This window comes from Astyanax mexicanus, chromosome 19 (genome assembly GCF_023375975.1).
Source record: "Astyanax mexicanus isolate ESR-SI-001 chromosome 19, AstMex3_surface, whole genome shotgun sequence".
NCBI lineage: Eukaryota > Metazoa > Chordata > Actinopteri > Characiformes > Acestrorhamphidae > Astyanax > Astyanax mexicanus.
This window is the reverse complement of record NC_064426.1, coordinates 16,010,456-16,024,513: the sequence shown is the minus strand read 5'-3', so window position 1 is coordinate 16,024,513 and position 14,058 is coordinate 16,010,456. Positions and strand designations below refer to the sequence as shown.

Sequence of the window (14,058 nt, the reverse complement as noted above, 5' to 3'; positions counted from 1 at the left end):
GGGATCTGGGTTTGGGAGGCTTGGTGATAGATCGTCTGTCTCAAACTCTGCATCCTAATACAAACATTTACTGTGATCGGTTCTTCACATCCATCCAAGTCATGGAACATATGATGAAGAAGCAGATGCATGTAACTGGTACAGTTATGAAGAATCGGGTCAATGCAGCAGTACAGAAGCTACCAACTGACAAAACAATGAAAAAGGATGGAAGAGGTACTTCAGCACAAGTTACCACTGAGGATGGAAAGATTTGCGTGGTGAAATGGTATGACAATAAACCAGTGTTGATGATGTCTTCTGTTCATGCTAGAGAGCCAGAAGACAACTGCCAGAGATGGAACAAAAAGCTGAAACAATATGTGACCATCTCGCGACCAAATATCATCCGTGAATACAACTCCAAGATGGGTGGAGTTGACCTTGCCGATAGAATGATGAGTTACTATCGCATGAGTGGCCGTACAAAGAAATGGACACTGCGGATGCTGATGCACTTTACCGATCTGGCTTTATCCAACAGCTGGCTACTGTACCGCAAAGACCTGACTGTATGTGGCACGCTAAAAAAGAACATCATGCAGTTCCTTGAATTTCGAATGGAAGTGGCCATGACATTCTTGGCTCAGCATGCCAATGACAGCTCTGACTTTTCAGAAGAGGATGACCCAGTCGTGTTATTCCAAGGGAAAAAGCGTCCAGTGAAGGCAGTGCCCCATGTCTCATTCCGCAGAAGGGCCAATGCACATCTGCCAGAGATGGTAAACATGAAGAATGCAGCTCGCTGCAGAGCAAAAGGCTGCTCAGGGAAAACTCGAGTGCAGTGTGTTACATGCAAGGTATTTCTCTGCTTACAGGGAGATCGCAACTGTTACACAGCATTTCACACATAAGTGTAAACACATTCCCACAGGGAAAAAAGTTTCAAGTAGCAGTATTGGAACGTAAATGAAATGTTTCATGCGTCATGCAATTGTTCAGAAAAAAAAAAAAAAACTAAATACAAATAAAGTAAATACAAATGTTCTTTTTTTTACTTTGTCTTCATGTTGAAGCAGCACTTCAAATGTTTCATGCAATGTTAATGCAATTGTTCAGAAATAAAAAAAAACAGTAAAACATCAAATACAAATTTTATTTTTTTTTACTTTGTCTTCATGTTGAAGCAGCACTTCAAATGTTTCATGCTTCATGCAATGTTAATGCAATTGTTCAGAAATGCAAATGAACACTAAATAGAAAATGTTTGTTTTTTTCTTTGTTATTTCTTCATGTTGAAGCAGCACTTAAAATGATCCATATTGCTCAGAGGGGCACAATTGTTGTTTCTACTTTTGTTTTGCACTCAGGCAAAAAATGCTGCTGTGTTCAGGCATAAAATAAATGTTTTGCACATCATTACTAATTGTGATTTCATTGTGTTTTATCGAAATATAAAACTAAAGTCCTCATATGTGGACATCATTTTTCTAAGAAACTACATCATGTAAAAAGATAATTCTTTGTTTTTACACTAATCAGGTGCCAATTAGCCCACATAGCAAAGAGAAATAAAAAATGCATGCCATGCAAGAGTTCAGGTCCTAGGAGGTTAAATATGCATCTGGCCAGGATATTTCTTGCGTTTTGGAAAGTAGAATGATGTATTTTTGCTTTAAAAAAGCAAAGAAAATTATCTTAATATTTCAGTTTTTCTACATTAAATGGGTTTTAGGCAGTAAACGCGCTGCATTACTGCTGCTCTGAGCTGATAGTCTGATTGATGAACAGATGCTGGAGTTACAGTCAGAGCTCATGAGTTTAAAAGCTTTACAAAATTGTCTGTAGTACTGAAATGTTCAATATTCTATATGCATTCTGTGTTGAGGAAATGAGTTTTAGTATTAAAATTATCGTGATATATAATAATGATATATATTTATTTTGGATATTTTTTTTATATATTTATTTTGGGCTGGTGATGGATGGGTAGAAAGAATTTCTATTAAAAAGGATGGCAGCTTTTTTATTGATTGAAAAAAATAAAACAAATGAACTTGAACCCAAATCTAATATTAATTTCAGCGTTAAATTATCTTTTTAATCTGATCCATATCTGACATTTGTCAAAACATTCCGCACTGTGTTACCGAGGCACACGTGCAAAACACGAACGCTTCATGTTTAGTTTCGCTTTAATCTTCATCAGAATCTCAAGAGCTGTGAATAAGTTCAGTCTGGCAGCTGAACATTTGTGACTTGAGAATTTTATATTACTGGAACCTCAATCCAAATATTTATGAGTTTTTATTCACAGTTCTTTGCGTTTTCCTGTCAACTCACATTCATTTTTTCATTCTCACTGCCTTGAAAATAACAGCAGTTATTTCAAAGTTATAACAAGTGAATGATGTGTCATTGTGTTACTAAAGACATGACTTAATACACCTAACATAAAATTAACAAAAGTTTTTTTCTTTGGCATTGTTTCAGTGTCCAGTATGCTCAACACTTCATTATTGGCTGGTAAGTGTAATTTTAGTGAGTTTATTATGAATATAAATACACACACACACACAGTAAATGATTGATTATTTTTTCACCAGGGCATTATGCAAAAGTACAGGTTTTTCTTTTAGCATAAAAAAGAGAAACATTAACTACTTTAGAACTTGATGGCAGCAACATGAGATTTCTCCAGATTTTTGAATAGCCAAATCTATAGTCAAATTATAGCCACATTTTCTTCTGCCCATCTTTGTTTCTTTACCTCTTGCTTTTTAAAATGTTGTTTTTACAACCAGGTATATGACCTGCAAACTGTTCCTATTGCAGCTGTTTTTATTAGTGCATCTTATTTTTATGCCTTTTGTTACTCTATGATTAACTTTTTTGATATGTGTTGCTGCCTTCAAGTACTAAATGAATTAATGTTTTGTTTTATTTTATAAAAGGGTATAGAATTAGAAGAGTATGCTGAACTGTGCCTGACCACAGTACATTTGGCAGAGTTGATGGATTACTCATAAGGTTAAATTTAACATTGTAAGAAATGACTTAAGATAAACAGAATGAAACTGAACACATAATGCACTAATGCAATATGTTCAATGGTAAAGTTAACATTCCTAATGTTAATTTAACACTGGCAAATACAGGGGTTGAACAATGAAACTGAAACACCTGTCATTTTAGTGTGGGAGGTTTCATGGCTAAATTCGACCAGCCTGGTTTTGCACAGTTTTGTTCAAAATATTGCAATGCACACAACATTATGGGGGACATACCAGAGTTCAAAAGAGGACAAATTGTTGGTGCATGTCTTGCTGGCGCATCTGTGACCAAGACAGCAAGTCTTTGTGATGTATCAAGAGCCACGGTATCCAGGGTAATGTGAGCATACCACCATGAAGGACGAACCACATCCAACAGGATTAACTGTGGATGCAAGAGGAAGCTGTCTGAAAGGGATGTTCGGGTTCTAACCCGGATTGTATCCAAAAAACATCACTGAACCGCAGAATTCAATGTGAACCTCAACTCTCCTGTTTCCACCAGAACTGTCCGTTGGGACAATAAATTATTGTGGTCTAAACCAGGTGTTTCAGTTTCCTTGTCCAACCCCTGTATGTTAAACGTGTAGTTACTATATGTTAGAAGTTAAAGGGTTTCTGCAAGTATAATGTTACACCAAAACATATCTGACACTGTAAAACTAAACATCAGAGACTAAAAAAAGTATTTTCTTCATAACAAGCATCAAAACAATCGATAAATACACTAAAATCCAATCCCATTCCTAATTTATACCCCTGCACTTGTTTATGATTATAATCCTTGAAAGGGGATTAAATCCTCCCTCTAAGAATTTGAATAACCTTTCAAGACCCTGAAGAGCTGATGTTATAGCAGTAGAGGGCTAAAGTTCAGCAAAATTAACTTTTTGTCCATTCCTTTATTCCTCTGTGATGGGAAGCTAAATTTTTTATTTAATAGCTGTTAAATAACAGCTATTATTTTATTTTTCCGTTCCACCTTAAATGATGCAGCCCCTGTTGTTTGTTTCACCATTAAATGTGGAACTGGAAATTTAGTGATTTATCGATTGTTTTGATGCTTGTTATGAAGAAAATGGACATAAAGCATTAAAACTACACATGAAATGATGGTTGTACAGTAGTTATCTTCATTTTTGGTTGCTTGTGTTGCCATCTTGCAATTGATTGTCATATCCTTTGGTTTTTAGGGGCCAAAAATAAATAAGGAGTATGGCTAAGTGGTAGATTTGAAAAGGTGAAATGGGGTTGGGCCTACATCAAGGAATGACAGGATGAAACTAGCAGACAGAGTTAAAAACTGTTGTGGTAGAGTGGATGCAGCTGTAGTGTGTAGACAGACAGGATGTGGCAGAACCGTCAGCGCACCTCAGAATGCCCCTTAGGTCAGAGAAAGGAAACATAAACGTAATGCATAAAACTGTTAGATATAGAATCGATGAGAACGGCATAACTCCGTGCTCTCACAGAGGATAGGGTGTGGGGGACTGAGAACATTAGAGATTAAAGGTCTCATTCCATCGTTTTTTCATTTGTTTTTAAAATGTCTAGTTGTGGTCTCTAGTCTGAATGAATGCCATGTGAGCCTTTTTTTGTGAAAAAAAAAGTGCTCCGTTGTTTCTATTTAACCACGATTTAGATCACTGAATTAGTGGTCTCTAAAGAAAGACAGGATTTGGGCTCTTGCTCGTTAATATTTACTAATGCAAACATACGGCCTCTGATTGGCTAACAACACTGCAGCAGAGAACGCCTACGTGCCTTCCCTCACAAGGACACAATAAGATACAGCCTTAGTCATAAAGATACAGCACTGAGTGCCAGGTAAAGTTAACCCTTAAACTTCACTTCATGTCAGACTGTCAGCAAGGCAAGGGAGGGGGGGATCCGCCGAATCCATGCCCCCGCCTTCCCGCGACACTGAAAATGTTTCTTTTAGCTAAATTAAGGCTACTAAACTCTTACCTCAGACTTGATGAAGTGGTGCTTGGGCAGTTTCACCACGTTGAAGCGCCAGAGTCCGCTCTATATCATAAAATCCGTCACAAACAGCTCCCGCTTTGACCGGTGTTCTGTCGAGTTGTGCTATCCTGTCAAACTGTGTTTCCCTAGTGTATATTTAAGGTCTCAGTAAAACACAGAATCAACCGGAGATCCAATTTAAACCTATGGTTACTTAGACAAGACAGCTAACTTTATCTTATCAGAAACTGTCAACAGAGTAAACAGAGCTCTTAGCTCCTCCTCCGCCCGGGTTCAGCTCTGTCTGTGGGCGGTCCCGAGTCGAGATGGGCGAGGCCATGAACTCACTGGTTGACGTGGACACCCTAACGTCTCTCTGATCAACTCGTATTTCTGAGTATTTTCTTATACTAGCTACTGCAGACAAGGGAAGCTGAAAAACATTTTTGTATGCAACATGCATATACAACTCAGAGAGACCTATAGTATTTTACAAAAAAAAACAAGAAAAAACAAAACAAGAAAAGGTGAATTTTATCAGAAGGAGACCTTTAAGATTTTTTAATGCATTATTATTAGTAGTTTTTTTTTCCTCTAATAATCCTATTTCTTTTACAGGTGGCCAGACGAGCCCCATACGACACTGTGCTGTCCTACCTGGAGAAAACGTGCAGTTTGAATGTGAATTACCCGAACCAAGGAACATCTCTGTAAACTTCCACTTGTACAGAAATGGGATAAAAGTTGAAGGGCTAAGTGCTAAAAACTCAACATTAACTGTGGCTGTGAATACCTCAGGTCTGTACAGCTGTATCCATGATCAGAGGAGCAACTCTGACAAATCACCTGGGAACAACCCTGTTAACATCACTGTGGGTAAGAGCTTAGAGAATAACTTTATAACCAAGGGTGTCAAAAGTATTCATATTCATTACTCAAATAGAAGTATAGATACTGGAGTTCAAACATACTTTTGTAGAAGTTGAAGTATCAACTCAAACCTTTTACTTAAGTAAAAGCATAATAGTACTGCTTTTAAAACTACATTTACATTTAAGCTATTTAACAGACGTCCTTATCCAGAGCGACTTACAACAGTGCTTCAATTTTACTGTGAATATCCAAAGCTAGTTTGTAGACTAGGATCAAGAGATACACAGAGCTTGATCATGTGTAGAACCCTAGGAGCTTTTTTTTTTAGTTTAGGAACTCTTTGAAAAGATGAGTTTTCAGTCGAAGTTTGAAGACCGCGAGTGACTCTGCTGTTCTGACAACCAGTGGAAATTCATTCCACCACCTTGTTGCCAGCACAGAGAAGAGTCTGGCTGTGTGTTTGAACTACTTAAATAACTGAACTGAAATGGTGCTAAAAAAGGTCTTCAGAGATTCTGAGGGATGTTGTCAAAATCTTTTACAGACAGACTCATACAGACACCATCATACCTGTCCCTACTACATGCTTCACCAACCAGCTGTAGACTGTAGATTGATTGCACAATGAACTTCGAATTATTGCATATGGAAATAATATAAAGTACCAGTCAAAAGTTTGGACACATTTAATTCTCTCTTTTTCTTTATTTGTTGCAGATAATATTAAAGCTATCAAATCCATGGCATATTAATTTACATAGTTATTCAGTAAACAAAGCAGAACAAAGCAAAATATGACTCTCTGCTCAGTGACAGTGTCGGGTTACATCCCCCTCCCCACCTCTTTCTCTATGCAGAACACGGCACCTGATTGGCCGACAGAGCTGATTCACGTCTTTCTTCAAAGATTCTGCACATGTGCATTATTAAGCTGTAAACTCAACCAAACATTTAAATAAGGCGTTAACTGATATTATAATTTTTATGCCTCTAAATTTCTTGGATATAAATGAGGATTACTGGCGAATGGATTTATGGATTTACTCATTTGCAGTGATTGTGAAGCAGCAGGAAGCGGTAAGCGCTGGTGGGGGCTGGGCGTGTGTGAGTGTTGATCTCTAGAAACCCTGGAGGATTACACAAGCTGCTGTAAAACTGTATAAAACAGTCTAACGCACTCTTTCGGCTTTAATTCAGGAACAGTGCGGTAAAATGGTTTGCAGTTCTGTAAGTCTGAGAGTTAGACAGTTTGAATATTGTATAACATGTTCGCCTTGGATCAAATATTGACGTACAAAAACGCAAAGATGAAAATTATGAATCATATAAAAAAAAACAAAAATACATATTTTGCCGTAAATGTATATTTTCTATAAGGAAGTACAGCTAAATAGGCTAGACAACTGAAAAGCAGAGATTTTAAGACTTAATATACTGCATAGTAGGTCTATATTAAGCCCATAATTATTCATAAACACAGCCAGATATTAATTATGACATTATTCTGGCCCGTGGATTGGCCAGGGCGCGTTAAGACAATAAAGTAGAAGCTTTTCCATTGATGCCAGTGTTACCTACTCTCAACGCTCTCTTAGCTCGGCTTGGAACCTAGAATGGTTCTTTTAGGAGGAGCCAAACTCACATGTAGCTACAGGTGGGTAATCCAGGTCCAGAAATTAAAAATCCATCCCATGAACTAGCTCCAGAGCCAGCCAGGCAATGGGAGCGAAATCCTGGGATGGATTTTTACTTTTTGAACCTAGATTACCCACTTTTACACGAGCTCTCCAAATGAACTTGAATCATAGCCTAGACCTAGCAAGCAAATCTTGGCATGTACAAAGCCTTAGCAAACATTTCAAATTCACCATTAGTGCATCACTAGCTTACTACAATATCTTGTACACTATTGACTGTAGTAGTGTAGTCAAACATTTATTTGACTGAATCTCACAAAAAAGAAAAACTGTAGGTGAGTTTTGGAATATTTGGTAAGTAATCAGCTTCTAATGAATGTCAATCAATTTCAACTTTGGTTATAAATTTTGTATGATTAATCATATGCAGCGATATAGAGGGGTGCGTTTCCTGATAACAAAATGATCTTAGTGACTTACAAACAACTTTAGGAACAACACAACTTGGAACGCCAATTTTATGTATATACAGCGTTCTGAAAAAGTTTGAGCACCCCTAGTCATTTGCATGATTTTCCTTCATAAATCTTTGGTTATTTGAAACTGCAATTTCAGTTAACTACTGTATATCATATAGCACATGAACACAGTGATATATGAGAAGTGAAATTAAGTTTATTGGATTTACATAAAGTATGCAATAATTCTTTAAACAAAATTAGGCAGGTGCATACATTTGGGAAAACTTGTCGTTTTATTGATTTGAATAGCTTTTGCACTAATTTTTGGAACACAAAATGTGTGTTCAGTGTTCATTTAAAGCGGAGCGTTTATTGTCTTTATGGTTCAGTGCTTTACAGCGCAGTAAACTCACAGACCAATCACGTGTGCTGTTAGATCACCAAACGCTCTCCTCTGCCAATAAGATCTGTGCAGATGCGGGAGCGTGGAGCCACACAGGTGAAGCAGGCGATGAGAAGTTGGAGAATAAAGCGAGAAAAGCTAATACAGATGGTGCGCACCAGAAAAAAAACATTAAAATACTAGAGTTATAAAACATACTAACAGTAATGTAACCGAGCGGTGTTACTTGGAGAAATTACAGAGAAACAACCGAGACAAGAGTCCAAAATATTCCACTTTACTCCACCTGATCAGAACTCCTCAGCAAGAAAAAAAAACTCTCTCTCTACTCCCAAAACAACCCTACCTCAAAACTAAGGCAACCCCCAGGGGACAAAAGGCATTGGCAACTCCCCCTATCAGTTTTACCCACAACATAATAAAGTCTGATACAGTAATAATATTAAATAAAATAAAACTGCTGTTTTTTTTTTAAAGCTGATATTTTGGCCAAGTTCAGCAAACATTTCTCCATATATTGTATGATTTATCATTCATGTAATTATTATTATGACAGGCAGGCCTAAGTCTAATATAAATAAAATCAAATAGAATAAATATAACATTTTGAAACAAAGTGAACATACAGATTCACATTATTAGACTCGATATGTTAAATTATTGAGGGTGTTTCCATTTATTTTATGATAGGTTGATAATGTAATTATTGTGACAGGCCTATTTAAAACAATAAATATTGTTGAAATATACTAGTATGTGTAATTTGTTTTGTCTTTCAGTTGTTGATAAAACACAGACAGAACTACTATAGGCTTCTTCAGTAAACAGAATTAAACACTGAATTATAACACAAGTTAACATTGGCGACGATCCGGACCTTAGCCTGATGACATTTTCTTTAACCTGACCAAACTGAATTCTAATTAAATACCCCTGGTTTAGAGGAAGGATTCAAAAAGCTATCTCAGAGATTTCAGCTGTCAGTTTCCACTGTGAGGAACATAGTGAGGAAATGGAAGACCACAGACACAGTTCTAGTTAAGACCTGAAGTGGCAGGCCAAGAAAAATCTCAGATAATCAGAGAAGAAGGATGGTGAGAACAGTTATAGTCAACCCACAGACCTCCAGAGCTCTAAAGACCTACAACATCATCTTACTGCAGATGGTGTCAGTGCACTGCACTATTCAGCGCACTTTACACAAGGAGAGGCTGTATGGGAGAGCAATGCAGAAGAAGCCTTTTCTGAGCACAAACAGAGTCACTTGAGGTATGCTAAAGCACATTTGGACAAGCCTGATTCATTTTGGAATAAGGTGTTGTGGACTGATGAAACTGAAATTATGTTTTTTGGAGGGAGGTATGCATGGCAGAAAGAACACAGCACTCCAAAACAAACACTTTACTGCTCCCCACAGTAAAATTTGGTGGTGTTTCCATCATGCTGTGGGGCTGTGTGTTTAGTGCAGATACTGGGAATCTTGTTAAAGTTGAGGGTTGTGTGGATTTAATTAATATCAGCAGATTTGTGGTCCAGTACACAATTGGCCCTGCTCCCTACGGGTGGGTAGATGGCGCTCTCTCCCCACATCACTCCTAGGGTGATGTCCACAGCACAGGGCCTCTGTGAACTGATGTACCGGAGCGTGTTGGCTCCCAGCGCGCTGACTGCTCGGCAATGCTGCATCAGCAGCAGCTTGAAAAGAAGCGTTGGCTGACCTCACATATATTGGAGGAAGCATGTGTTTGTCTTCACCCTCCTGGTGTGTTGGGGCATCACTAGTGATTGGGGGAGTTCTAAGGAGTGGGTTGGGTAATTGGTTATTTGATTATTTGTTTCTTTGTTGTTTATTTAATAAATATAAATATCCGCTTTACCTGCATTTGCGTCCGCCTCCACGTCTTCCTTTCTGGCTCACCCTGACATACATAATATATTTTAATTCCTGAAATCTACATATTTTAGTTAAAACACACATTAAAATATTTACATAATCTCAAATATTCTTTAAAAAGAATGTATTACATGCCATTCATGTGTTGAGACAGTAAGACTTGGTCTGTTTACAAAAAAGAGATGTATGTAAATATTTGAATGTGTGTTTTAACTAAAAATATTTAAATTATTTAAAAATAAATATTACAATATTTAAATCAATCGAGTTGAAGTTACTTAAATTTATCTGATATTAAATTTACTTTAAAAAGCAAATGCAGAAAGTTGCAAAACTTTTTTAAGTAAATTTCACTTATCATTTTTTTCAGTGTTTCACCTTCTGTTTTTCAATGCATTTTCTTTATTTTCATGACTATTTACATTGTAGATTAAAGGCATCAAAACTATGAATGAACACATGTGGAGTTGTGTACTTAACAAAAAAAGGTGAAATAACTAAACAAAATGTTATATCTGCTTTGCACACTCTTGGCATTCTCTCAATGAGCTTCATGAAGTAGAGTCACCTGAAATGTTTTTCCAACAGTCTTGAAGGAAGGAGTTCCCAGAGGTGTTTATTAGCACTTGTTGCTCCTTTGCCTTCTTCACTCTGTGAAGCTCCAGCTCACCCCAAACCATCTGGATTGGGTTCAGGTCCGGTGACTGTGGAGGACAGCTCATTTTTGTTAAGTACAAAAAACTCCACATGTGTTCATTCATAGTTTTGATGCCTTCAGTGAGAATCTACAGTGTAAATAGTCATGAAAATAAAGAAAACACATTGAATGAGAAGGTGTGTCCAAACTTTTGGCCTGTACTGTATATGCTTATATTAAGCAAAAAAAAAAAAAACTGCCAATGAGGTAAGCAAATGTTTTTAGTAAGATTAGTAAGATTCTTTTTGCATGAAGTGTGAATGTAGTGTCAGTTTACAACTTCTGATACCAGTTCTTCTTGTTTATGTCCTTCAGTAAACTTGCTTCAGCCTAATATCTCCTTCAGTGCTTCTGGTGATTGGTTTCACTGGTGGCTTCAAGAGCAAGAGGTGACCAGGGGCTACAGCTTCTCCATCATCTGCTCTACTCAACCACAGTATCCAGGAGGTTCCTTACACCTGGAGTTCAATAATGGATCCAGTACCACCAGAATCAAGTCCGCTGTGAACCACTCAGCCACCTTTGACTTTCATGAGGCTGATTATGACCGTCAGGGAAACTACAGCTGTGTTTATGAAGTAACCGTGTCTTTACGCCCTTTCAATTCCTCTAGCCCTGAACTCTTGGCCATCACTGTGAAAGGTACAGTAATAAGATGATGAGCTCATTGTGTTTGTTGACTTGTTCTCCTGAAATGTGAACGTTCTGACAGTACTTTCTTCCTCAGCATCGCTGGTTCCCTTCATAAGTCTTGCAGCAGCAGCAGGACTGTTATTTGTATCAATACCGATCATCATTTTCTGCATAAGGAAATTTCAGAAGAAGCACAGTAACAGCTACGGTAAGTACTTAAACTGTAGAGAGTACATTATATACACTTTGGGCTCTATCGTACAGCTTTTCCTAAAAATTATTTTCACGCCTTGCACCCACACTGTTAAAATACTTTAGTATTTTTTTAGTGTTGAACTTTATGAATATATTAACACGGATGGGCGTGGTGGTGTGGAAGTGAGATGTGTTCAGTTAAATTTCTGGCGTGTTTCTATCTTGGCGGCGGAAAATAGAGCTGCGCGACTGATCCAGTTAAACCCAGACTAAAGTCAACCGTCACGCAACCAGAGCTGGATCACCAAGCACACAATACCACATACCATCAAGCTCATTCTCACTCATTCTCTCTCTCACATCCTGCAGTTTTGAAAATGAAAGAAATGAAAAGACAAAAGCACTTCGACTGAACATAAATGTATTTTATTTCACCTCGCTTTATTATTTAACTGAAATTCACTTTTATATATTTTTATATTAAAAAAACATCAAAGCACATTGCCACTGCACTCATGGCATGGAAAATAGTTTTAATAAATAAGGTTTGATCAAGTGTAGTTCAGAGCGAGGCTATGAATATAATATAAAACTCACTTCAGTTAAATAAACTTATGATGAGTAAGGACCTTAACGTGAAAAATAATTAGTTTATGAAGAAAACTAATGTCAGTTATTCTGCGCACCATCAGAAAGTCTGTGATTATTTTAAAAGTTTTTTTTAATGAGTAGATCTTTTTTATTATTTAAAATTTTAATCCATTTTATTTATTTTTATGTATTTATTTATCAAATGAATGTTTTTATTATGTTTTTATTTTTATTCCCATATTCTTATTTCCTTTTATATTTTATGAATTATTTACTTTTTATGTGTCAATTTTTTATGCTCTTTTTAAAATGTCCTCTTTTTTCCGTATATATTTTATTCATCTTTATTAAACGTCGGTTTGAATTTTGTATTTATTTTTTTACTATTTTGTTCCTTATTAATTTCTTATTAAATATTTTCAATCCCTTTGTTCAACTGTTAATGCTCTGCGGCATCGTAAATCACCCGCGATACATGTCCAAATGAAAATACATATTTGACTAATTGATTAATATTTAGTTTTGTAAACCCAGATTTTGCATAAACAATAAACAGAATAAAGAATAATATAACATTACTCTTCCCTTAAATGAGCTGCTGGTGTATCTTTACAGCATGATGCACACTCAGTCTCCTCTGTTGAGAGGCACAAATGGCAGCGCTCATAAGATACCAATGCGCAAAAGTCAGAGCACACCTGCGTCTTAAAGGGAAAGTCTACTGGCACACTGATTGGTTTATGTCACGTTATGCCCAAAACACACCCATCGATAATTAAGAGAATTAGTACACATATTCTGCACCTTTAGAGCTGTGCAATGCGTTTTTGTTCGCGCCCTCATGATACCAAAGACACAGGACACGCCCCTAAATTCAGCTGCACAAAGCGCAATTAACTAGTGCGCTATAGATCGCTAAAATAGGGCCATTTACATCCAAATACCTGTCTGTTGATGCCCTTTCTAATGAATGCATTCAATTAATTAAGGCTGCACCCATAGCTAAAACAAACAAGCAAATACATCCCCTACGCACACATAGTGTGTCTAGTCGTTGATAGGTAGGACCTCTGCCAAATGCTGTTTTGCCAAGGTGCTGAATACAATGCTCCAAAATCTAATAGAAAGCCTTTACTCGACTGGGGTGTGTTTCCCAAAAACTTTGTAATGATCAAGTGGTAGAGCTGTTTAATGCTGCTTTATTCTAAGCATTCGGTAGTCTGTGCATATATTCGGTATATTTTGTGTCTTATATTTTGTCTTGTGAAAAACTTTTTGCCCTTTTTGATTCCTTTTTTTTTTTGTTGGTCAAGTTGAACATTTGGAACACCTTTTGGAAGATGTGTGTTCCATTACATCTGGTGTGAAAGTAACAACGCATTTCAGAAAAACACAATACCTACAGTAAAACATGGTGGTGGTAGTGTGATGGTTTGGGGCTGTTTTGCCGCTTCCGGACCTGGAAGACTTGCTGTGATAAATAGAACCATGAATTCTGTCATGACCTGTTTTCAAAAAAGTAGTAGTAGTACTTGAGAAAAATATTTTTTTAAATAAAGTTTAGCAATATAAATATTAAATTATATGAACTTAAAATTTCTCAGGTAATTGGTTACAACAAAAGTTTCGGTTGTTAACTGTTTAACACAGAGACTTTAAAGAACTGGCCTTTTTAAG

At 36.9% G+C, this 14,058-nt stretch overlaps 1 protein-coding gene across 1 annotated transcript in view; it reads left to right on the top strand.

Moving 5' to 3' along the window:
- The window catches only part of LOC103034334 (uncharacterized), a 381,713-nt gene that overhangs the window by 357,952 nt on the left and 9,703 nt on the right, over positions 1-14,058 (top strand). Inside the window, exons 8-9 of the mRNA XM_049468281.1 lie at positions 11,352-11,604; positions 11,690-11,803. Coding sequence (XP_049324238.1) covers positions 11,352-11,604; positions 11,690-11,803 — 367 coding nt within the window. The remainder of the gene's footprint in view (positions 1-11,351; positions 11,605-11,689; positions 11,804-14,058) is intronic.